Raw genomic sequence first — 24,843 nt, forward strand, 5'->3', positions numbered from 1 at the left:
TCACACATAACTTTCTTTCACTTTCTCATCCTTCAGGAAAGATGTGAGAACTGCGACATCCACTACTGTCTGGTTTTTGTTTAATGACAGGTCCTTTAAGTGGTCATCATCACTTTGGTCCTTGGCAAAGTTCACAAATACCTGTCAAGAGAAAGAAAGATAGACCTTTATAGAGACCCCCTTGATTTTATCCTTAACTGTGTTTTCTTTTTTAAAAAAATTTATTTGTTTTTAGAGAGAGGGGAAGGGAGGGAGAAAGGGAGAGAAACATCAACGTACGAGAGAGACATCAATCCGATGTCCCTCGCACACCCCCAAGTGGGGACCTGGCCCACAACCCAGGCATGTACCCTGACTGGGAACCATGTCGGCGACCTGTCGGTTCGCAGGCCGACGCTCAATCCACTGAACCGCACCTGCCAGGGCTAGTTGTGTTCTTCCCTATGGGAATATTAGGTCAGGTACGAAAATATAAGAGTGCATAAAAAGATTAACTAGAAAACTGTGTGAGAGGGAAATACTTGAAAAAGCATTAACCACTTAAAAACTAAAAACTATATACTGACCCCCAAATCACCAACTGCTCAATCATCTATTTACTTTAGCTTATATAGGTTTGATTATGTAAGCCAAAGAAGGACAAAAGCTAACATTTACTGAATACCTACTAACTGCCAAGATCCATTTGCTGTTATTTATTAAATAGGATAAGGCACCTGGCAAAATGTCTGGTCCATGGTAGGTAGTCAATAAATGGTAGTTGTTAAGAGTGTTATTACAGTCTATTCTCATAATAACCGTATAAAATAGGGAGCATCATCTCCCTTCTCAGATTCAGAGAGGGTTCATAAAAAGCACAGCTAGTAGGAGATGGAGAATTCAAGCTCAGATAATCTACACTGCTCTGGGGTCCACAGTGGGGTGAGGAAGGGATCAGGACTCTGCACACTAGAACGTAAGTCTATTTCTGACCCTCACAGCGCTTACTTGGTCAAGTGTTGTCTGAGAAACAGAGTAGTCCTCTATGTGGAGTCGCTTTTTGTTCTGGGAGAGGATGCTGAATATCCTGGCCAGGGAAGACAATGAGGACGGGAGCTGGTACTGCAGCATGTTCCGGTGCTTCTCCTTGAGGACGCTTCCTGGAAAGGCGAGTCCAAAGAACTCCTGGACAGGCTTCAGGTCAGGGCTGGACCCTGCTATTCGTACAACTATTGTGTAACCGTCTCCTAACCTAAAAGCGAAAAAATAAAGTCCACATGGAAGATCCTCGGGAAACTTCTCAAAAGAGTAAAGAAGAGAGGTCCCTGGTCCCGGACAGGCCCAGCATGGAGCCTCAGAGGGAAGGAACTCGGTCTCATTTGCTGAACACCTGCTCTCTGAGGCGCCATGCTGAGGGCCTCAGACACATGATATCACTGAATCCTCGCCGGAACCTGTGAAGCCCGACAGGTGTTCCAGAGGAACTGAAGTCCAGGGACTTACTTAGTCACTTGTCCATGGAACAGAGCTCATAAGGGGTAGGGCCAGGGTGTGGACCCATCTCTGTTGGACTCCAAAGTCTATGTTCTGACCATACGGGCAAGTATCAAGTTTTCCATTTCATCTATATAACAACGCTGAAGGTAAATATTCCTTAGGAAATGGACTCTCAGAAAGGGGAAGGGATTTGCCCAAAGCCACACAACCAGTGAAAGGTAGACAGAATTGGAATGCAGCTCTGTTTGACTTCCAAGCCCTCATTCTTACTGCTATACCATTTTGTTCAGTTTATTTCCCTTTATATTAGAGCCGCTGTTTATATACTCAATAAACAAACAAACAGATAACACAAGCTTTCTCAGTAGGGGCCATCCCAAAGAAATGATCTTTGTTACCTGTTTTTCAGATGTTGGACGCTACCAAGACACCTGAACTTCCCGTTGACCATAATTGCCATCCTAGTGCAAAGAGCTTCACATTCTTCCATGCTGTGGGAAAACAGAATGAGGTTTAAGCTTTAGAGAGAGGCTCCTGTAACCATTAGATCATCACCACAACATCCGACATTTCAAAGAAACATTCCCAGCTTCCTAAGGTATCACCACAACGTGTTACAAACACACAAAGATACGGTGATAACACTGTTCACTGCTATGCTGTTTACAGTCAGGACAAAACTGGAAACAATCCAAATGTCTACAAAAGGTAGAACTACTCAATAAATTTGGAATGTATTCTAATAGATTACTATCCAGCTATAAGAAATGATGACTGACTTGGAATAATGTTCATGATATACTGCTAAACAAACAAAAAAAAAAGCAGTATTCCACTAAGCTTGCGTTTTTGTTCATAAATCACACACAGAGACACACACACTTGTATACATAGATTTGCATAAGAAAAAGGCACACATATTATTGCCCAATGATAGTAACAGTTATTTACAAGTGATGCAATGCAGGTGACTATAATTATTTTTCTCTTTGCCTGTTTGTATTTTCTAACTTTTATACAATGGCCATTTATGTCAATTAGAAATTTTAACATCACACCCTGTAGAAGCCAAGCCAGGTCTTTCCTACTGACCTGTGAGATGTAAGCACTACTGATCTTCCCTCCTTGACAATACTGAGGGCACAATTCCACAGGAATCGACGGGCTTTGGGATCCATGCCAGTGGTTGGCTCATCCTGTAATTAGAAGAAAATAAATCCTATTATTTGATGAAGAAAAAAGAAACCACATCAAAGACAGATTTGGTTTTAGATGCAGAAGCATATCTGAAATAGCCTAAGTTTTAACTCAACCATTATAGTCCTTCATTGATGGACCAAAGAACCAGACCTTACATACAAGAACAAGTTCACTTTTATAAAAATCTCACTGAAGCAGGAAACTCAACTTACATTTTTATGAATTAAATTTCTCCAAAAAAAAAAAAAAAAAAAAAAAGAAAAGGAAGGGGGAAACAAGTCATTTAGTTTCAAACATCTTTTCATGACTGACAAGCATCTACTAAAAATTCTTTTGGGCTGAAATCTCTATGGAGGTCAGTATAGGGTTTTGGCAAAATTCCATCTCTCCTTTTTTTCTTTTTGCTCACTCCAGCTTAGCCTGTTTTATTGTACTTGCTAGTCTTAAACAAACTCCAGATCCAAATGGCCTGGCTAACATTAAAGCCTCAACCCCAGGCTTCTTCCTGTAATAACTTCAGTGCTCTTCCCCAGAGAAAAGGGTCAAGGGCCTCTGGCCCATCTAATCTTCTGTTTTCCATCTGCATGTGAGGAACTATGGCCCAGGTGCTACCTCGGGGATCTCGAAGCCGGGTCCACCCTCCCCGTTTTCAGGGATGAACACATAGACAGTAAAAAAGAATGTCTCAGAGAAAAGCCAAAGCACACACCCAGCCTCGGCACACTTGTCAGGGTTCTCCATGCCAGAGAAACGAGGCTCCTGTCACATCTCCCTTTCGGAGCCTCAGAGGGCGTGGAAGAACCACCCCGGGGTGTGTCAGGGAGAGGCCAAGGGGGCTTCCCTCTGGTTCTCTGTGACTGCTCTGCGGTTTCTGGTGAGCAGAGGGGTGCTTGTCATTGGCATGCAAGTCATGCAACATCACTGGACGTACAGTTTAGAAAACTGCTGTTTTCCATTCAGGCCAGAATAGTTTCCCATTTACAGACACACTCACCAGAAACACCACAGGAAGCCCGCCAATCAGAGCCATGGCTGTCGAAAGCTTGCGCTTGTTACCTCCACTATAGTTACCAGCATATTTTTCTCCATACTTCACAAGTTCCAACTTCCGAATTGCCCATTCGCCGACCTAGAGCAATGAGAAGCGACCTGACGTTCATCTGGTTTGGTAACATTCTCATGCTTTCTTATACTCACACAGGAAAATTCTTTCACTGAATAAGAGCAGAGTCTCTAATCACGACTTGACAAGTGCCACAGAGTCAAACGCAGGGAGAATGGCACCTCCTCTCTGCCCTCCAGCGTGTGCCTGCCCACTGCTCCCCACTCCACCAGCACCCTGGAGTCCCACCCTGAAAGTGAGGGCAAAGAGCCAGCATTTCACATTGCTGCATCGATGAAGAAAAACAGCCTGAAGCCAGTGGTCATGTGAAAGTCAAAGCCATAAGGTATACTGTCAGGACGCCAAATGAGGCAGGCCAGCTTGCTGGTGCCCACAGTACCTTGCCCACTTCTTTCTCTGGGACTCCTCTCAAGAGGGCAAAGAACTCCACGTGTTCCCTCCCGGTCATCAGCTCTGTGATGGCATCAAATTGAGGGCTATAACCCATGTTTTGATGAACTTCATGGATGTTTGATAAGATACTGCAAAGAAAAACTAAACTGGTCAGGTTTGGGGCATTCAGAGATACTCTGATCTGACAATCTTGCCTAATGTTCCTACAAAGTCTACTTGTATGCGACAAAGTACCAGTGAGCAAGCTTGCTGTAGGAATAGCCTTTCTGCCCCAGAATGCCAGCCCCTCCTGGCAGTCAGGGTTCCTGCCTCTATCCTGCCCAGTCTTTGCATCTGGTCACCACAACACTTCAATCTGTAAGCTCAGTCCCATTTTAGAATTCCTGAGTCCATCCCAAGCACAGCACCATCTTTACCAATAACCTCAGTCATACAACTCTGAGGCTGTAACACTCACTTCTATCCCAGATGTGACTCTGTGGTCCAGTCATATGCACCAAGTGCCTGGCTGTTCCAAAGTCTCCTTCAGGGCCATTCATATCCAGAGGAGGCCCAGCAATTCTGGGTGTGACCTCCCTCTGCACTTTGCTGCCCATCGGCCACAGAGTGTTCCAACCTCCCCACCCCCAGTCCTGCTAAACATCCAGCTGAGGCACCCTCCTGGTTTTTAAGGTCATAGGAAAAATAAACCTATAAACACAATTTTACATATATACTGGTGGGGTGGCTTTTAAGAATCCCTGATGTGGGAGAAGCTCAGAGTCCACATCCAATCTGAAAGATGCACAACAGCCACCACTGCCGGACAGCCCTGAGTTTTGGCCCTTCAGCAGTATTTGCTCCTCTCTGCATATCTAATGAGTGCTTCTAGATCCACCAGAATTATGACTGAGGCGCCCACGGACACGTCCTGCCCCTCACAGCTACACTGCCCAAGCGAACTCTTATAACCTTAGTTTGGGCCACTTACTGCCTTCGTGGGTACATGCCCCAGGAGCCTGGCACCTGGGGAAGCAGGTTTGTGCCTTAGGCCTGCTCTTCTAGACTTCTCGTAAACCTCCTTCACACTGCTGCAGAAAAAACTGCTTAGAGGCACAGGAGGAGACCCATAAATATATTACGTTCCTTATTCTCCTCAATTTTATAGGCCAGTAGCCCCCTCTGCCATTCCAGCCATTATTCCACTGTGAGTCATCGTCCATCCGTGGCTTGTGAAACATATGTATTGGGTCATACTAGTATTTTTTAACAACACAGTGTAGAGAGTAGAATAAGAAATATCAGAATGCCCTAAGAGTAGTAGAAGTAGGCATTGTTTTACACAACTTTATTATATGCTCATTTATGTCTCTGTCTTTACTGGGTTTAGATGTAAAAGCTATTTGCTACTATGGGTCATGGTCAGAAAAGTGCAAAAGCTGCTGCCTTGTACCATTGCTTACAGGTCTTTAAAGGGAAGCTGTATCCCTGGTGATCGGATTGCTTAGTGACCTGTGCATCTTCGGATAGTAGCCTCATACATTGATACAAGCTTCAGAGAGGGCAGCTTGGCAAGTGCACAGTCTTTACCTTGTAGGAATTTTCCCTGAGGAGATAATCATAGAGAGTACGGGCCATACTTACATAGTGAAAAACAGAAACTAGCAAATGTCCAACAACAAGAAATTTTCTTTTTTTTAATTTTTTTATTTTGGTTTTTCAATTACAGTTGTCCCCTTTTCCCCCAATTTCTCTCCCCCACCCAATCCACCCCCTCTCCCACAATCATATCCCTCCCCGTTGTCCATGTCCATGAGTCTTTCATGCAGGCTCTTTAATTAAACCCTTCCCTTACTTATCCCCCTTCTCTCCCTCTCCCCTCCCCCCTATTGACTGCTATTCTGCTCTTTGTTCTATTTAGTTCCTTTGTTTGTGTTGTTCTTTAGTTTCCTGTATTAGGTGATATCATATGGTATTTTTCTTTCTTTGCCTGGCTTATTTCACTAAGCATAATTCTCTCTAGTTCCATCCATGTTGTTGCAAATGGCAGGAGTTCCTTCTTTCTTTCTGCTACATAGTATTCCATTGTGTAAATGTACCACAGTTTTTTGATCCACTCATCTACAGATGGGCACTTAGGCTGTTTCCAGCACTTAGCTATTGTAAACAGTGCTGCAATGAACATAGGGGTGCATAAGTTCTTTTGAATTGGGGTTTCAAGATTCTTCGGGTATAATCCTAGTAGTGGAGTCATTGGTTCAAAAGGCAGTTCCATTTTTAATCTTTTGAGGTAATTCCATACTGTTCTCCATAGTGGCTGCACCAGTCTGCATTCCCACCAACAGTGCAGTAGGGTTCCCGTTTCTCCACATCCTCGCCAGCACTAACAACAAGAAATTGACAAAAGAAACTATAATATAGGAAACAGGGGAATTTTACGCAAAATATAAAATTCTACATCTTAGAATATGTACCCTTTGGGGAAATAGTCATAATATATTCATTAACAATGAAAACTAATTTTAAAAATATAGATACTGTATAATTCAATTTTAAAATACATTTATATGTGTATATAAAATAAATTTGGGGTGATGAGATGTTTTAAACTGGATTGCGGCGATGGTTGCAAAACTGCAAATTTACTAAACATCACAAATTGTGTTCTTAAAACAAAAAAAAAAATGTATGATATGTAAATTATACCTGAATAAAGCTGTTATAGAACAGAATGAAACTGAAAGGAAATGTAAGTAGTGGTCATCTCTAGCCAGTGCGGTTATGGATGATTCTGATTTTCTTCTTTACACTTTATTGTACTTTACCATTTTTAGATGTGATCATTATAAAAAGCAATATATTTAAATAAGTAATAAAAGTCTTTGTAGCAAAATACAGACCACTTTTTTTTCCCACCTGTTTTTGTTAAGGAAAGCATCTCCTCTGGTCACAGTGGTGTCTCCAGTTAACATCTTGAAAGTTGATGACTTCCCAGCCCCGTTGACTCCCAGGAGCCCAAAGCACTGAAAAGAATGAGGTAAGTGGTTTAAGCAAAGTATGAAAAATCTGAATATAAATGACCATTATGAAATAGTCACCTCAGCTTAGTTTTTATATAACACGATCCAAAAACATCATTCTCAAATATCAATGAAGAGTCAAATATTTTCTTGGTCTTAAGGAATCACATAGGCATTTAAACAGGTAGTTAATGATGAATGGAATCATTTTAAGTGTGGGTGTATTTTGTAATATTATCAAGTCCTTAAGCTGAGGCCAAAGCTACTGAGTGAAAAGCAGTAATGAAGGCCAACTGGTCAAATTTCATTATCTAAGCTGGCTAAAGGGCATAAAAGAACACAAACATGAATAAGAAAAGAGAAAACCTAATTTTAAAAATCTATTTGAATTTCATCATCATCTTGAGCAGACCACAAAATCACATGTTGGGCATGCATATTCTTCTTCTGTCTGAGATTATCCAAAATCATTCTCTTGACATATGGGTTCCACATCCCTCTCAATGACTGATTGCTTCACATAGACACAAACAGAGAAGCCTTTAAAAGCCACTTTTATCCCCTTACAAATACTGTGGTTTGACTGGGTAGAGACAGTGAATTAATAGGGACAAATACAATGTAGGCAAAGTGCCTTTACCTCGCCAGGAGGAATACCAACACAAATCCGGTCAACAGCAGGCTTCCTCTTCCTTCTGTATATCTGCAACAAACAAAATGCAAAAATTCGTGAGCCACAGCAATTCACAGCTATCCCAGGCAACTATGGAAAAGGGAATTGTAGCCCAAACACATCACGAGATAACACTAATCAATAAGATTAAGTCACATATTAGATGTGCTAAGCAAGAGCCTTGGTTTTTGGTCGGTTTCTGTGGCAACCAACTTCGGAATGACTCTGAAGCTCAAAATGTAAAAGTGAATTTCTTTTTATTTTTAAATCTAATATCAACCTTTTACAAAACATATTGGTTGTTAATGTCTACAAAATTTTTAATTTACCTGATATATATAGTATAGATGTTTAAAAATTAAATTATACAGGGTAAAAACATTGCAAATACTGTACACATTACAGAAAAGTGAATTGTTGGTATTCTGGCACTTAGAGGGGCTGAAACAGACCCTCCTCCTGAGCAACGGAGACAGATTAGCCTTCTGGACTATGAACCTCAAATCAACCATTTAGTCTCCCTACTTAGCTTTGACTAGGTATACAATATTAGAATGTTTTAGTATTTAATATATAAATGTAAGGGTGAAAAACAAATATACTCAAGAATGAGAATTCACATTACAAAAGTACTCTCAGTAGGACTTCTTTAATGAAGAAATGCCCATGGTATATTTTTAAATAAAATTAAATTGACAAAGCTTGGCGTAGATGCACATTCTGAGACACATGCTCCTTTCATTAAGCAAGTCAGCAAAATGCTAGTTTCCAACATATAAATCAGAAAAAATTTAAGACACATTATCACAGCCTATATTCATTTCCTCACCTTAGTCAGCTCCTTGATTTCCAAGATGTCATTCTGTCCTCCACCATCAAGAATTCTCTGTCTTTCCCGCCTGACATCTTCATCCTCATCATTCAGAGGAGGAAGCTTTGCCTTTACAGGTCTTAGGGGAAAAAATGTAAGAAAAGTCAACCTGTGAAGCTGTTTTTCAAGAGAAAGATCATTTCTAAAGCAGTCCTATAAAACCTACTCTCCACAGTGTCCGGGACTGGCAGTGTTGGGGCCTGGGGAAGTCCCCATTAGGAATACAGTTTGGTTATCTGTTTTGAGTTCAATTCGGTCCCCATGTCATTGACAAGTATGTCCACGTGCTTCTCTGTGACCCTCAAGCAGGTGCTTCATGAGTTCTGAGAAAAAGCTCACCTGGGCCTGATGAAGAATCTGTACTGGATCAAAACAGTGATGAGGAAGAACACCACCCCTTCCACAGCCATGGAGAGAGGTTTCGTCCCACCAAGTCCCAAGAGAGTGGTGAAACAAAGCGATTCTCCCCTGGTAGAAACAATGCAGAGATCTGGTCAGAATAGGAGCACCAAAGACTATAGCCCTTCCTCAAGTTCAGGCTCAAATGCCCTTCTCTTCCTAGAAACACCAATGGCCGTCACCCATGACAAGGAGAAAAAATGTAAGGGAATGACCACTCTCCAAGTCTGACTAGGGTAAGATTTTGGGGAAATACACTGTGACTCAGTATCAATCAGAATGTCAGAGCCAATGTGTATTAGATCTATGATGTCATCTAAGATATGTAATGTCTCCTTTTTATGAGATGCCAAAATCCTTTGTAAAAAAGGCAACAATCCAGGGTAAATTTTCGTGTCAGTTATTTCAACAAATTATAAGTTTCACTAAGATTAGAGGCCACTCTAAAAACATGCCCCTTCAGTAGCATGTAATGTAACCTAGAAACACAATCAAATCACCTAGTTCTATGTAAATATTCCTTTAAATTCCTTATTCATCTCCTTTGTACCTCCAAATTTAAAAAAAAAAAAAAAAAAAAAAAAAAGATCTCTGCTCTATGTCCCTTAAAGAGCAATGCCCGTCTAATTTATATGAGCCAGGGTATAGAGTAGTAATGTAGCCACAGGAAAAATACTTCTGAAGGCTATAAAGGTAGAAAGAGCTGCAGTAAATTAACTTTTTATAGACTATATAGAAGATAATATACAGCCACATCTACAGACCCATGATTTTCCTAATGAGCCCAAGTTTGCATCTTTCCTACTGATTCTCTGGCCTGTGTCTAATTATCAAAGCTATGTTTTGACTTTTGCAATGACCTTGACTATCCTAACCAGGGGCATTCAGCACTAAATTCAAGCTAAAGACAACGTTTTCCTTTCCTCCAAAACTGCCCTCTTACTTTTCTCAGTGCTGTCACAGGCCCAAATGGTTGGGTCACAAGACCCGTGCTACCAACAGCTACGTTATCATTAGCCCTATCAGTGGGGGGAAGACCTGGGCCCAGTCACCAGCCCCTTTGCAAAACAAAGGCCAGGTTGGCAAGGCCCATGCAAACTGCCATCTCTACCAGAACACCCTCTGACCACTGTGTCACTCACCAAACCTTTCCAAGGCATCAGCCATGGCCTGGTTTTTCACCATGTCAATGAGCCCCCGTCCCAGGCAAAAATGCGGGAAGATCAAGAACACAGACTTCAGAATATCATTGATGTTACTCAGCTTCTAAAAAAAATAAATAAACAAGACAGAGGGAGACTGAATGTCCATGGTTGACACTAAAAATGTTATCAAAGTCTGAGGTATGGAAGTGGAGGAAAAAATTGGATACCCCGCGGTCAAGCTGAACCTTTGAATTCAGATATCAATAAACAGCAGCAGCCACAGCTAATGATATATAACATAATAAAAATTTTGCTCTTTAGAAACTTTGGAATAATACTATGAATATGGAGAAATAGGAGGGAAGTTTACAAACACGGTTATGTTTAACCACAAGCAAACCCATCGCAATATTTGCTTAGCATTTTAAAAGTATATTGCTCATGTCTGGGTCAGTATTTCAGTTTCAGGATTTTGTAAAAATTTAAGTAATTCTTCTTAAATATGTCAAGCCAACAGTAGCCAAATATCCAACAACTGATGAAGTTGCTGGATGCTGGATGCACTGTGCAGGGCACAGGTTAGCAAAGGTGAGTAAGTAACAGTTCCTCTTCAGAGGAGGACGTTACGCACACAGGCAATGACTACACAGCTGGGTATGTGCCGTATGGAGGCAGGAACTGAGGGCTCTGGGGGCCCAGGGAAAAGGGAGAGCTCCTCCCAGAGGGCAGGAAAGGAAAGCTTCCCATTTGGGCTCAGTCTTGAAGGGTCAGACACCAGCAGACCCTGTGACAGAGGAAGGGCACTTGAAGCCAGGCATGTGGGAGTTTGGTGGGTTTAAGGGATGACTCAGCTGAAGATTACAGCCCCTCGGGAAAGGAAGGGTACGGTAGGAACAGGCCAGGAAAGGTTGTGCACCTCTAGAAGGCCTTATGTGTTAAGGTGTTCGGACAAAAGCAATGACAGCAGGAAAGGACAGGGACCCTTGTTAAAGAGATCTGCAACTGGAAGAACTGACAAGGTAACCAATTGAGTGTTGGAAATAAACAGAAGCAACGTGTGTAAGATGGCTCAGCTGCTGCCAGCTTGAGGGGCTGAGTGGATGGGAATGCATCCAGGAAAGCGTGACAGGGAAGGCAGGAGAAATGTTAGGTTCTAAGGAGAAAGACAATTAGGACATACCGGGTCTGGGGTATCTGTAAGTTATCAGAACAGAGCTATGCACCACGCAAGTGAGAAGGTGAGACTAAAGCTCACGGGAATGAATGGTGCCACCCAGAGATAGCATCAGAAGTGGGAGGCAAAGACGGCAGATGAAAAAATATTGGGAAAGCAATATTGAAACAGAAAGGAGTAAGAAAGAACTTGTCCAAGGAAATAGAAAGGTTTGATCGGGGACATATAAGGAAGAGAAGGAAGAAGGTACTACACAAGCCAAGGAAGAGAGAATATGAAAAAGGACAGAGTGGTGGGGGGTGTCAGTCCCACAGACAGGCGGCACAAGGTCATGATCAAACACTGTCCTCGCTGATGCTCCTCCCAGCAGGAGCTGCTCTTCCCGCAGCACTCACGTTGTCGGTGAAGAGCTCCAGCACAAACGTGGCCATGCTGCCGTTGGTTCCAATGAAGAGGTTCATGCTGGTCAGGACCACGTAGGCGGTGCTGGGGATCTTGAACACGAAGGAGGCGGGGTACATGAGAGGCGTGATCGACCACCTGGTGAGGCACAAGGACAAATGTCCACCGGGTGTCCCCTGCCTTCTCTCTGACATGGGGCGCTACGTGCCTCACCCACCGACATCACCACCCAGAGGTGCCTTACCCATACAGCAGAAGGAGGGGGGCTAGCACAGGCAGGTTGGTGGAGGACACATAGGACTTCTGCTGGAAGCAGATGAAGATGATAATGACCAGCGTGGCAGGGACCACATAGTTGCACTAAAAGTGAAACAAGGAAACCAAGTTCACCCCTATGTCAAAGACACAACACCTCCCAAGTCTTCACCATCATTGGACAAGGGCAGGTAGACATATTGGTGAGTACCTTTGAATTAATGAAGCCACATAAAGTATTAATCAATATACTGGACAATACATTTTGACAAGCGTTTTTACCCTTGGCTGATTTTATAAACTGAATGCCCTTTCTGTCTTTCCAACAGCTGAGCCACAGTGTCACGCTCAGTAAACTTGCTGAACAATGGATTCCCGCTAAGAGACATTTTGATTTCACAGACAGCAAATAAGCTTCCATTATTCTTCCCAAAGATGACCGTGTCTGTTTCATTGTGAATGCTATATTACAGTCTGCCCAAGTTCAATCTCATGTGTAATCTATTCATGAGGTAAATGCTTATAACATGAATGTTAGATCTGTTTCATCACACTGAGAATAATTTGAAAGTCTGTCCAGACAGAGTGTCAAGAATTAAAAGGCACAAATAGGGAGCATTTGAGATCTTGCTCCACAGCATATGTCATCAGTCTGGCTCAAATAAAGTCTTAAAAAAATTCTCTAAAACAATAAATTTTTTAAAAATGCACAAGTGAAGCCCTGACCATGAGACAGTGATGAGAGTTCATTGCTGGCAGAACGAAGCACAGACAGGGAAGGGACAGTGCATTTGTCAGCTGTAAGAAGAATTTGCAGCTTCAGCCTCGGGGCGCTGCTTCAGTCTCATTCTGCTCAATGTGTTTATCAACAACTTAGAAGAAGACATGCTTATAGCAAACTTCAGAGGCTCTAAAGCATGGGAGGGACAGACATTGCAAAGGAACATAAGTGACATTCCTTTGTTAGGGACTTGATCTTCCATCTCTGAATCTCCTGTGCCTGGCAGAATCGCACACAAAGGGAGTATGTGTTTACTGAATAAAATAATTATTGAATCAAGATAAAAGCAAATGGACACTAACAAAATGCAGTTTAAGAGGGGTAAATATATGGCCTGTGAGCCAAGTGTCGCTGGTTCGATTCCCAGTCAGGGCACATGACTAGGTTGCACGTCAGGTCCCCACTTGGGGGCGCAAGTGAGAGGCAATCACACAGTGATGTTTCTATCCCTCTCTTTCTCCTTTCCCCTCTCTCTAGAAATAAATAAATAATAATTTAATTAATTAATTATAAAAAAAGAGGGGTAAATATAACATTTAGGCTCAAAAAAGTCAGCTGCATTAGTAAAGAGTGAAAGAGACCCATTTAACAATACCTGTCAAAGAGAGGTTTCAGTTCACTACCAAATTGTCAACAAGACAGTGCTACTTCCAAAATGTACTGCCCCTAGGCTAATAGAAGGATAGGATAAAGATCAACTCCCTCTAGACTGGTACCCATTCAGACCATAATCATTCAGACTACAGCCTGGACCACAAGGTTAATTCTGGGTATTGCTCTTCAAAAGGGCTATTAAGAATACGGGCCTGGCCATACAAAGGCAATCAGATCCAAAGAGTGGCAGGTCTGAGAGGTTTGCTTTAATCAGCACAGACATAATGATCATCATCGTCGTCGTCGTCATCATCATCATCATCATCATCAGATCATCATTCATATGTGTACTATGCTTTAGAGATTACAAAATGTGTTCTCATATAGCACCTTATCTAGGAAGACTTAGGTTCAATGAAAGTTGCCTTTAAATATCAGAGGGGCTATCCAGTGGGAGAAGAATTAAATTTGCTCTGTATGGCTTACAATTAATGGAATACACAGGGAGATATACTTCAGCTCCACTTTATAAAAATTAGAACTTTGGGGTTCTTTGAAGCCCTCCATATTGGTCTGAACAAAAGCAATACTTTGCAGCTGGCACGAAAAGTTATTTGCAATTGATGAATAAGCTTCCGGTAAAATGTATAGAGTTTTCAAACGAATGATGGATTTCCCTGTGAGACAAAGAACAGCCTGACTCTGGAGGTTAAAACCTATCAGACAAGCCTAAATCTTCCACTTCAACGTTTCTTTGAAACATTTCCCATGAGGAAATTAGGTGGTGGTGGTAGTATTAATTGCAGTCAGTGTGGACAGATTTTTTTCTCTCTGGTGTGAGATCAGCTCTGAACTTAACACCATGTTTGGGGATGTGGATGCATACAACTGCCTCTGTCTCTTCCTTTCATTCACCTTCAGACTAGTGAGAACACTTTGACACGAGCCAGGGCCTCTTTCATCCCATCCACGGACCTGAGGGAAATGTCTACAGCAGCAGCAGACTGGTGTTCTTACCATGTCCCAGACAAAGTTGGACAGCCAGTAGATGACAGGCTTCACTCCGCTGATGAACTGCAGGTGCTTTGCCTTACTGACCCACTCCTGGATCAGAAACACAACAAAGCTGGCCGGAACGAAGGACATGGCAAAGATAACAAAGATGGACACAAGGACATCCACTGATGTGGTCATCCTGAAAAAAAAAAAAAAAAAAAAAAAAAAGAGGCAGTGAGGATATGAGGGTCCCCTGATACAACTGAAGACTCAGGAGGAGACACATGCACACACACACACACACACATGTCTGAAGCATGGCCCAAGGAAAAATAACCTGGTCACCAAATATATTTTTTCAGGGTTAAAGATTATTATATTCAAGTTAAAAACAAAACAAAACAAAAAAATACTCAAATCTGACCATTCAAATGCAAAACTAATTCAACTGAGGTTATAAGGAGTCCACTGTCCAATGAAACTACTCAGAGACGTCCAAGAGTGGCCTAATGGCATTCTCTTTGTTCCACTATTCATGACCTTGTGAGAACAATAAGTTGCAAATTTTCACAAAAAGGACTAGTGTAACTTGAAAACTAAATAAAGCTGAAATACTAGTATGAAACTATTCAAATAAGTTCATTCCTGGCTGTAAATAAATTTGAAAACACCAGCGGGTGGCATATCAATCTAACACATATGCTCTAACATGTCTATCAGATGGTTATAAGAAGAACAGTCTTGTAAGCCCAATAAACAATGTTTAATATAAACTATATATATATATATATATATATATATATATATATATATAAATATTATATAAGTTTGGTATAAAGATCCCAGTGACATATATTGATATTTTATATAAGTTAAGCAAAAATAATGACTGTGCCATGCCCCATACATAGAAAGGGACCCAATGTGTGTTGAATGCCAACTATATACCAAGTGCTATACTTGGCAATTTACGTGAATTGCCTTGTTTAACATCATACATCTAGAAAGTTTAGAAACCAGATTCAAACCCAGATGTTCAGGATTCCAAAGGCTATAGAATATCCAAGGGCTATATACATTTGGCCTATTTCCTATTGGCTTTAACTTGTCACACACGCACACATACACACACAATTCAGGCCTTCAAAACACAAGCTGATAAAAGTATCTTTCACCAAGTTTAAAACCAGTGGTATAAAAACAAGTGAAACTGATTTTTTATTAAACACTGTATTGGCGGTGAGTTAAAATATTTTTAGGATTTTATTAGCAATTTAACTTACCTTATACAAATTCCCTAAATGTCATGGTTTTTACATGTACGAGTCATTTATCTTATGCACTTTAATCCCTGCCAGCCAATTCGTAAAGCAGAAGTCGTCTATCCTGAGCTGGGACCAACCCAGACACACCACAAAGTAAGTGTTTCCCCAGCTGCTACTCTACCACCAGCTTCACGGTTCCTTCCCCCATACTCTCTTCCGCCCCCCACCTGCCCTGTTCAGACATAGCTGCACTCACTTACAGAGCCACTTCCGAGAGCTGCTGCTTGGTGAGATTCAGGGGGTGATTGAAAGCAGTAATCCCATACTGGCTAGGGTTCGCTCCTTTCTGTAGGTTGGTGCGCAAAATGGCATTGTTGATGACATTCAAGAAAGAGCTGATAGCATGCCACCCCTTGTTATTGAACCACACCTGAAAGAAAACATACCAAGTATAAGATAATGCTTCCAAACCCTGCTCCTGGAGGCAGGTGCACACACACACACACAAAAAAAAACATGCCGGTCACACACCACAACAAAACATTATGGTCAGAGAACATGGCAAAATGATCACAGCACTGAGGGTGTGCGGAGCACCAAGGCCAGGCAAGGTGCCAGCTACCTTATCTCTTTACGGTACTCATTACCTCTTCCAGTGATTCACCTAATCTTCACCCCAGCTTTGAGAGAGCCATGATTACTCTCTGTTTTAGAGATTAAGAAACTGAGACTTAGAAGATTCAGTAATTTGGCCCAAGTCACAATAGTTCACCTGGTATGTCTGGTGGCAGAACGAATTCTCATAATCATTGTACTGTAGGTCCTCCCTGGCAAACCTACGAGACTGCTCTCTCTGTCACGACTGCCCCGTCAGGGCCATCCTGAGCTGGTAAGTACTTCAGGGAACATAACGATTATTATTCATCAAGAAGTGACTGGAACAACGGGCTTTACCTTGACGTTGTTTTTTGTATCCAGTCCTGTCATGAACCTGCCCAAGCTGCTGAGGAATCGATCTGAAGAGCTGTCCTGTGAACAACAGAAACCTGCCTCAGTTGAAATGGCTCCTAAGAACAACACAGCCACCTTGGGGAGGGCCCCACACCTACCTTGTTCATTAAAATGAAATTTGAAGCCACTGAGAAACAAGAGACCAGAAATCTAACGCACTGATGTTGCTATGGGTCACAAGTCTTAAAGGAATCACAGGCAAGCCCTGTGATTCAGAGTCCCAAGACACCGATGTCTCTCTAAAACTGGTTGGTGAGGATTCTTCAAAATGCTCCCCTGGCGTCATCCTAAGACCCAAGACTACACTCAACGTGCAGACACGTCAGACTCATGGGGTCGGTGCCTCCAAAGCAGAGATACAGACTCAGAATATCACTGCTGTCTATGATCCCAGCATCCAATTCTTACTCAAAAATATGAAATTACAGATACAGAGAAATGGTGAATGTTTATTGGGTCCTAAAACCTGATGAAAACTTAAAAGAAAATGATTCATTTCTTGTTTAACCAGTGATTGTTTTAGAAAAGCAAGCTTGATGCTGAGTTTATTTACCTACTGGCTAAATTCATAAATTTAAGTTAGTGTGAGAGATTTTTAATCTCTGGATTTGTTTTTGGTCTACACTTTCAGAGAGGAAATGGTCACTGAGTCGTAGCGCAGTCTTAGCCGGCACAATACACTAAGAGCTGGTGACGACTTTGTACTCGTAAGTCTCAAACCGTAAGGTATTAGGTGACCAGATTTACCTGCCAACGGCTCCCATGCACCAGCAACCCTGAGCCCATTTCTGACATGTCTTGGGATAGATACTGTACCTTGGCCAGATTCAAGATTTCCTTTATTTTCCTGATGGCATCATTAACTTCTTGACTTGGAGGAAGTGACTGAGAATTGCTGGCACCCAGGGAAAACCCGCCGTACCTAGAGGAACAGCCTGACATTAAAACACAGATAGCACAGTGCACATCACTCATTAACAGACGCCACTTGTGTGTATTTTATTTGAAGCAGGACTGAAGTTAGACTCAAGGAAAGTTACAACTTGACATTCTCTAACGAATTTGACAACCTCTATCTTTACCCTTATGGCTCCTGCCCAAGTAGGAAGGATCTGGGCCTGATTATAGACGGAAATAATGGTTATTCATATCGAAGAAGTGCCTCCCACCCTGGTGGCTCAGGCCTGAACTTGCGCCTCAAGGTATTCAAACAGGAAGTCAGGACAAGCAGTGAGGGACACTCACTGACCAGAGAGGCTAGAGGAGCCTTGACTCTTTCCTGGCATAAGGACAACTCTGGGAGCCCTAGTCTGCTCTGCTAAGAGTTCTGTGGGTTCTGAACCTCGGGAAAAAGGCAAAGAGTGGAAAGCAGTGTCAAAGAAACAAGTCATGAGGCGGCCAGATACGTTGTCCCATTTTTCATAAGGTGTTAATTAGCTTCAAGGATTCTTCCTTTTTTCCTTCCCTGGTCCCACCCGTTCCTTCAAAACCCAGAGGGGTAAGTGAGTTGAAGCAGAGTGAAAATAAATGGTTTTGATGCCCCTTATTTCATCGAAGAGGACCCCGGGAAATCTGATGTGGGGGCATAGTCTAGTTAGCATATGTATGCCTTTCACAACATAGTGCTTCCCATTAAGTCGCTAGAGACTCATAAGAAACTTCTGAGTCTGCGTGAGGAAATCAGGCAGGATGACAAAGTTTCAGATGCCTCTGAAGTGGCAGCTTGGCACTGAGCAGAAACATTAAGGGCAATACAGTCCCAACACTAACGACTTCCCAGAATCCCAAGACACCGGCATCAAAATCATCCTCCTGAACTACAGGAGTCCAGGGAAAGCAAAGGAAAGCACAGAAAGAGGCCACTTACCTAAATTCATTCACCCAGATCTTGTTCTTCAAGCTGCAGGAGCCAAAGGCAAACCAAAAGTCAGTTCAAAGAAACACTGACCCTATGCCTGATGATACAAAGGAAGTAACTATCTACCTGAGGATACAACAAAGCGGCAGAAATAAAGCTATGATCAGGCTGGTGGTTATAGCCCTAATCGGCATGCTGTTTCTGCTCCCATTCTTAAAAACTTAGGTATATGAAAACCATGCCTTGGATTAAACCAATTCAGAAACCAACTTATTGACAAAGATGTGATCAAAGTAGAAACTTTTGAAATTCAAAGTAATACATCAATTATGGATGCCATATGAAGAGTTTATGCCTCTTTCTTTTCCAACTCACAGTAACTGTTATTTAAAGTCATTGAGAACTCTCAAGAAGCCCAAATAACCAGATCAATGGGAAGGAAACCAGAGCGAACATTTTCTGAGCATCAGCTAAGTACTCAACATTATGCCAATGCCCAGGGAACTACATGGCTCTTCCAAGGCTCCACAACCATCCCTGCGAGGTACTCATGTATGTTATTCATGCAGTCCTCACAACAAACCCATAAGAGCAACGTTACTTTCACATTTTACATGAACTAAGGCTTTAAAAGGATAACAGGCTACCCCTGGTCGAAGAGCTAGTAAGTGGCAGAATTAGTATTTGAATCCAGATTTATTTTCATTCTGGACCCAGGCAGACTCAACCTTGAAGCTGAATGTTCATAATAGTTCTCATCTTGCCATCAGGTCAAAATATGATGTCTCCCCCACCACTCAGCCTACTATTTTTAGGACTCACATTCCTCTGATCAGCAATGAGAAAGCAAAGACCAAGTTTAGTGAATAATGACCTTTTGGCTATGATCTGCACATAAGTCTTCACCAGGTAATCTGAAATGTTTCTTCCCGTCAAGTTCTGAAGGGTGTCCTCAGTGTTCTGCTTTCTCTGTTGTCACAGAAAATCCAAGCACATGTGTTTTTATGGACCAGAATTGAGACAAAAAGCAAATCATGAACTATACTGACACATGTCCCTCAAGCATGTACCACAGTGTGACCAGACCCTACTCACAAGGCCCAGGCACCAGCAAGCCAACCACCAAAGCCCAATTCATTCTGCCGTTGGCTCTGGCCATATACTTATGCCAAGCCAAGATGTTCCCCAGGGAATTATTCTGGACAACTCAACAACAGTCTATAAAATATGGTTCTCCACAATAGGTTTTTAGGGAGTAGTATCATGGACTATGCCTAGTGAATTCTTTTGTTCAATGGTTATACTGATGAATAGATTAGCTATTATTTTAAAGAGAGAGAAACAGAGCTGCTCAAGTTCGCACACCCACTTAAAGTTGCTTGTCCTCGCCCTGCAACCTGGATGCTGACGAAGCAGCAGAGAGCTGTCACAGGCAAGCCTCATCCTAAAATTGTTCTCAGAAAAGAATGACTCAGAACCACATCACACACTCACTCTCAGAGACAGTCGGCGTTGGTAAAATGCAGAACTGTCATGGGCCAGCTTCTCTAATTTGGACGTGAGGAAACAGGCCCAGGGACTCAAAGTGGCCTATACCAGGTGACCAGCACACCGGTGGCAGAGCCTGGGATAGAGATGGATCTGTCACGGTCTGTCCTTGACACCACCACTTTGGGAAAACCACAGTGTGTCTTCCATGGCCCACTGATCCAGAATGTTGCATTCTGGTTTGAACTCAAACAAGTAACCTAGGCTGACTTTTCAAAATAAAGAAACAGGCTAAGCTCCCTCAGATATTAGGAACAACGTGGTTTAAGTTCTATCCCCTCAAAACTCACGTGTTTTTCCCTATGAAAAGAATTAAGATCAAGACTAAAAGACACCCTCCTGATATGTCATCCATCCCTTCTTCCCTAGTCCACCCTGCACCCTATCTGCTCTGTTACCTTGTGAGGGACTCACCTGTGGAGGAGGAAGCCCGCCAGCCCCCAGGGGACACATGGGCAGCATCTTCTTGATTTTGTCGTTGCTACACTCACAGGCGGGTGAGGGGTTCTCCATCGTCCAGTTCCCATTCTGGAAGAGGTCCATAATGGTCTGGGGAACTGGGGCAGTGGTCCACTCCTCCTCCCCAACCAAGCAGGGCATGTCTCTGCAAAAGGTGACAGCAAGGGTAGGGTCACCCAAGAGGGCCTGGCCTTTCCTGTTGCCTCAGGAGTGCAGGATCCACCAATAACTGCAGATAAGCTTCCCTCTCTCCCCATTTGACTATTTGATCTCTCCATAGACTTGTAAGCTGAAAACTCACTTCACAGATAAGAACAATGGACTGCAAAGAGGGCCTAAATGCTTGTGGACCAAACTGCAGTCGATCCAACCCACCAACATTCGATCACTCACCCATGTGTTCTCTCCAAACTATTCATCGAGCATCAACTCTAATACCAGACATTCTTCTGCATATTTGAAAGTCTAGAGTGAACAAGATAAAGTCCCTGCCTTCATGGAGTTTGTGTTCCCATCAAAGAGGTAGGTAACAACTAAGTAATATAATCTTAAGATGGCCAAAAATGTAGCAAGATACAGGGGAAGTGACTGGTAAGAAAGGAGCCACTGAAAGATGCTATACTTTGCTATACTTTGGCCAAAATATAACCAATGAGGGAGAACAGCCAGGCAGACATTTAGAGGGAAAGAACATTACAAGCAGAAGCAACAGGAAGTGCACGTGCAAAGACCCTGAGTTTTCTGTCTAAGGGACAAAGGAACACAGTGTGGCTGGAATGTGATGAGCTGTGAAGAAGAGAAGGAGGCAGGAGCCAGATGACATCGGCCTGGGAAGGAGTCTCAATGTTATGCTCAATGTGCAGATAATCTGGTAGAGAATGTCAAGATTCACCTATGTCTCAAAGCAAGGAGAGAACTTGGGTTGAATGGGGGTGAGAGCGATTGGTACATGAAGAGCTAGGTTGTGTGCAAGCCCCTGGTGACAACAGACAAAGCCTTTATGCCTAACTTGAGCCCTGAATTACTGTGAGATCATCCAGTCACTTGCCTTCTTGGGCCTATTTTCTCCTCCAGTAAAATGAAAGTATAGAATGACTTGTTTCAACAAGTCATATTTCAACAAGCCATTTCTAGGATCTCTTCCAGCTCCAAAATTCTACAATTTAAAGCACAGCCAGAGTCTTTAAATTATTCTCAGAGCAAATGAACAGTTCTGGGGCTGGCTCCCTAGTTCTCTGTCAAGTCCCCCCAATGAAATGGAAACTTCTAGGACACAGTGCTCTCCTAAATCTCACATTCTAAACCGTTCACACAATGATGGGCTGAGACCAAGGTCAATGCCACAGGGAAATGTTCTAGTCAAACATCCCTTCGTGTCGCTACTTTCTGAAAATCCTGAAAGTTTCCAGAGTGGGGCCCTAACATCAGACTGCCCCGACCCACGTTCAGTGGTGCTCGGCCCCAAGGCTAGGGCCCCTCCGATGCCAGGGTCCTGCCTCCTTTGTCTCCGTAGGTGAGATCTCAATTGAGACCCAGCTCCAACCAGTCCTTGCTAGGCTGACATTAACCTAGGCGTCCACACTGTCCAGCTGGCAGGTGAGGAATCCATCTAAGTCTATTATCACCTCATCTCATTCTTCTGTGTTGCCTGCAAAACTTCCAAGTGGGATCTCCTCAAAAGTCTTATAAAATCCAGACAGGATGTCTCCTTGTCCTTCTCCACTTTAGTCATCTTATTCTTTAGGAGTTGATATTAGCTGCTAGGATTTACTACCCATTAAATAGTAAGTACTAACAAACACTTAGTAAGTATCCACTTAATAAGACATAACAAGTACATAATAGCTATCCATTCAGAAACGTGCTCCACCGCCTGGTGTACACAGGTATCATGCTCACTGGTCTGGGAGTCTGGCAGGGTATCTTCCCTTTAAAACCTGGAGTTTGTTAGCCCTTCCCCAGTGTGGCCGCACTTTCCCACACTCTCCTTAACTCTTCAGTTGGTGGTTAACAACCTCAACTGCAATTTCTACCTGAGCCTGGAAATGTGGACCCCCTTCCACCATCACCGGACTCTCCCACGAGCTCACCTCGCTCCATGTCCGTACTCACTAAAACCTCTGGATAGACCTTTCCCGCATACCTACTTTGTCTACAGGTATTTAACTGGATTTATTTATACAGTGCCTACTCTTTTTTTTTTTTTTTTTTTTAAGAATCTTGAAGGAGAATACAGTAAAACTATGTAACTCTAAAAGAAGAAAATGTTTACTTTTATAAAGACAAACTACGTCATCTTTTCAGGCTATTAAAGTAAAGAAGCTGATAAGCAAAATTGCAAATTATATATAAGGCAGCCTATCTCTGCATGGAGGAAGAGGAATTGGGGGGTGGGAAGGGAGAAGGGAAAAACATTTGATCAGTAAGTATGAAGTGCTATTTAAATTAAACATTAATTTCTAAAATAGTAAACAAGCATCTATAGTCATTTGCTTTGCTATAGTCTCCTAGACTGTTACTTTTGTTCCTAGATGGTCTTATTAAATTACTCTATCATCTTTTTAAATATAAAAAAATTCTTCAAAGGGCAAATAATGGCAGTCACAGTGTGGCACACCACTGATAAATGCAGTGCAGTAGAGACCAAAGCCGGCGACAAGCACAGAAGGCAGTGTGGAGGGTGCCGGAGCTGAAGTGGCACTCACGGGATTGGGTTTCCTTCCATACACCGCGTCCCGAAGCCCGGCTCGCCGGTGAGGGCGTTCAAGAGTTCCTGGGTGCCCCTGTCCTCAGGCGCATCGTTACTGTGGGTACACAAGAGGCAGCCAGCTCAGCACATCATTGAAACCATAAATTTGAAGGAAGAAAAGTGTCTTAAAAATAAATACTTTATTAAGTACTTCCTGTGGGCCAAGCTCAAAACAGCAGTGAATAACACAGAGCCCGCCCACACAGAGCTCAGACTCAGACCATATATTTGGTATCACAGTAACACACAGCTGTGTAAATAAGTTATATGTACAAAAAAGTGTGTGTGTGTGTGTGCGCGCGCATGCATGCACGTGTATACACATAATTATACATAATGACATACATATTTTAACATGAAGTAAATGAATTCATTAAGGATAAGAATTTCAAAAATACTTTCACATTACCCACTGGGCACAGACAACCAGGAGATTATTCTAGGGAAGGGCAGGAAGACTCTATTGGCTGCCTGTTCACATGACAACTGGGACACAGACAATAATAAGCTCAGGTTACAAACACAAAGCAAGCCCACCTTCCACAACCCTGGGCAACACGGGTCAACACCTGGGAAAGGAAAGAATAAAGTAAACCTGCAATACAATAAAAAATACTGTGAGAAAGAAAAAAGAAGTGAAGTCACTACTCTTGTCTAAGGAGACGCTTGGGGTAGGGGACGCAGGCAGCGAGTGACCTCACAATACTGAGCTACACTGAGCAGTGACCTCACAACACTGAGCTACACTGAGCAGTGACCTCACAACACTGAGCTACACTGAGCAGCGACCTCAGCTCCTGAAGACAGAGCCCAGCGGAACTTGGAACCCTGGTAACCGGGCAGCGCAGCCGCACTCTAAAAGTGCCCCTACCTGGCTCATTTGCTGGACATTTGGACACCCGACGACATGTTTTCGTGTTGTCTTCCCGTGTCCCGACGCCGTGGCCCCAAGAGAGGCAGCGGGGATAACGTGTCTCGCTGTGGCCGCCGCTGGATCCGCACTCACCCCGGGCGCCTCTGTCCCTTCTCACGGCGCGACCCGGAGGTAACACAGGGTGGCCCAGGGCAGTTTGCTTAGGGCCAGGACACCCCTCCGATCCCAACTGAAAGCCCTGTGTCCCCTCCCTTTTCGTGCGTGTGTGTGTGTGTGTGTGTGTGTGTGTGTGTGTAAGGGGTTTCTCGGAGGGAGGGTCTTCCCACGCAGGAACAGGTTGCGGGGTGGTTTCAGAAACATGGCGGGCCGGTCATGTTCATGCCTCAGGCCAAGGATGGCCAGGTGGATGTGGAGTGTGGGTGACCCCCTCGGCCCGAGGGTGATCCCGAGCCCTGATGGTGAATCTCCTTTCTGCGGGCAGAGGTCTGTGCAGACATAGGGCTGGGCCACATCCGGGAGCAGAAGGTCCAGTGGGCAGAAGCAGCAGCAACTGAGTGACTAGGGCTGGGCAGGGCTTGGGGCCACTGGACCAGCTGCT

At 43.2% G+C, this 24,843-nt stretch overlaps 1 protein-coding gene across 1 annotated transcript; it reads right to left on the reverse strand.

Annotated features, from left to right (window-relative positions):
* On the reverse strand, window positions 1-24,280 carry LOC150013211 (phospholipid-transporting ATPase ABCA1-like). Its single transcript, XM_090275230.1, is given in 23 exon segments — window positions 1-141; window positions 988-1,231; window positions 1,875-1,967; window positions 2,569-2,672; window positions 3,671-3,805; window positions 4,179-4,320; window positions 7,088-7,194; window positions 7,832-7,894; window positions 8,694-8,814; window positions 9,075-9,150; window positions 9,153-9,203; window positions 10,277-10,400; window positions 11,849-11,993; window positions 12,100-12,215; window positions 14,503-14,680; window positions 16,007-16,176; window positions 16,701-16,775; window positions 17,574-17,679; window positions 18,625-18,657; window positions 19,490-19,584; window positions 20,578-20,767; window positions 23,328-23,426; window positions 24,276-24,280. Coding segments are annotated over 23 exon segments (2,613 nt in total).
* Window positions 24,281-24,843: the final 563 nt, after the last annotated feature.

Source organism: Furipterus horrens, unplaced genomic scaffold (genome assembly GCF_987537825.1).
Source record: "Furipterus horrens unplaced genomic scaffold, mFurHor1.1.pri manual_scaffold_4, whole genome shotgun sequence".
NCBI lineage: Eukaryota > Metazoa > Chordata > Mammalia > Chiroptera > Furipteridae > Furipterus > Furipterus horrens.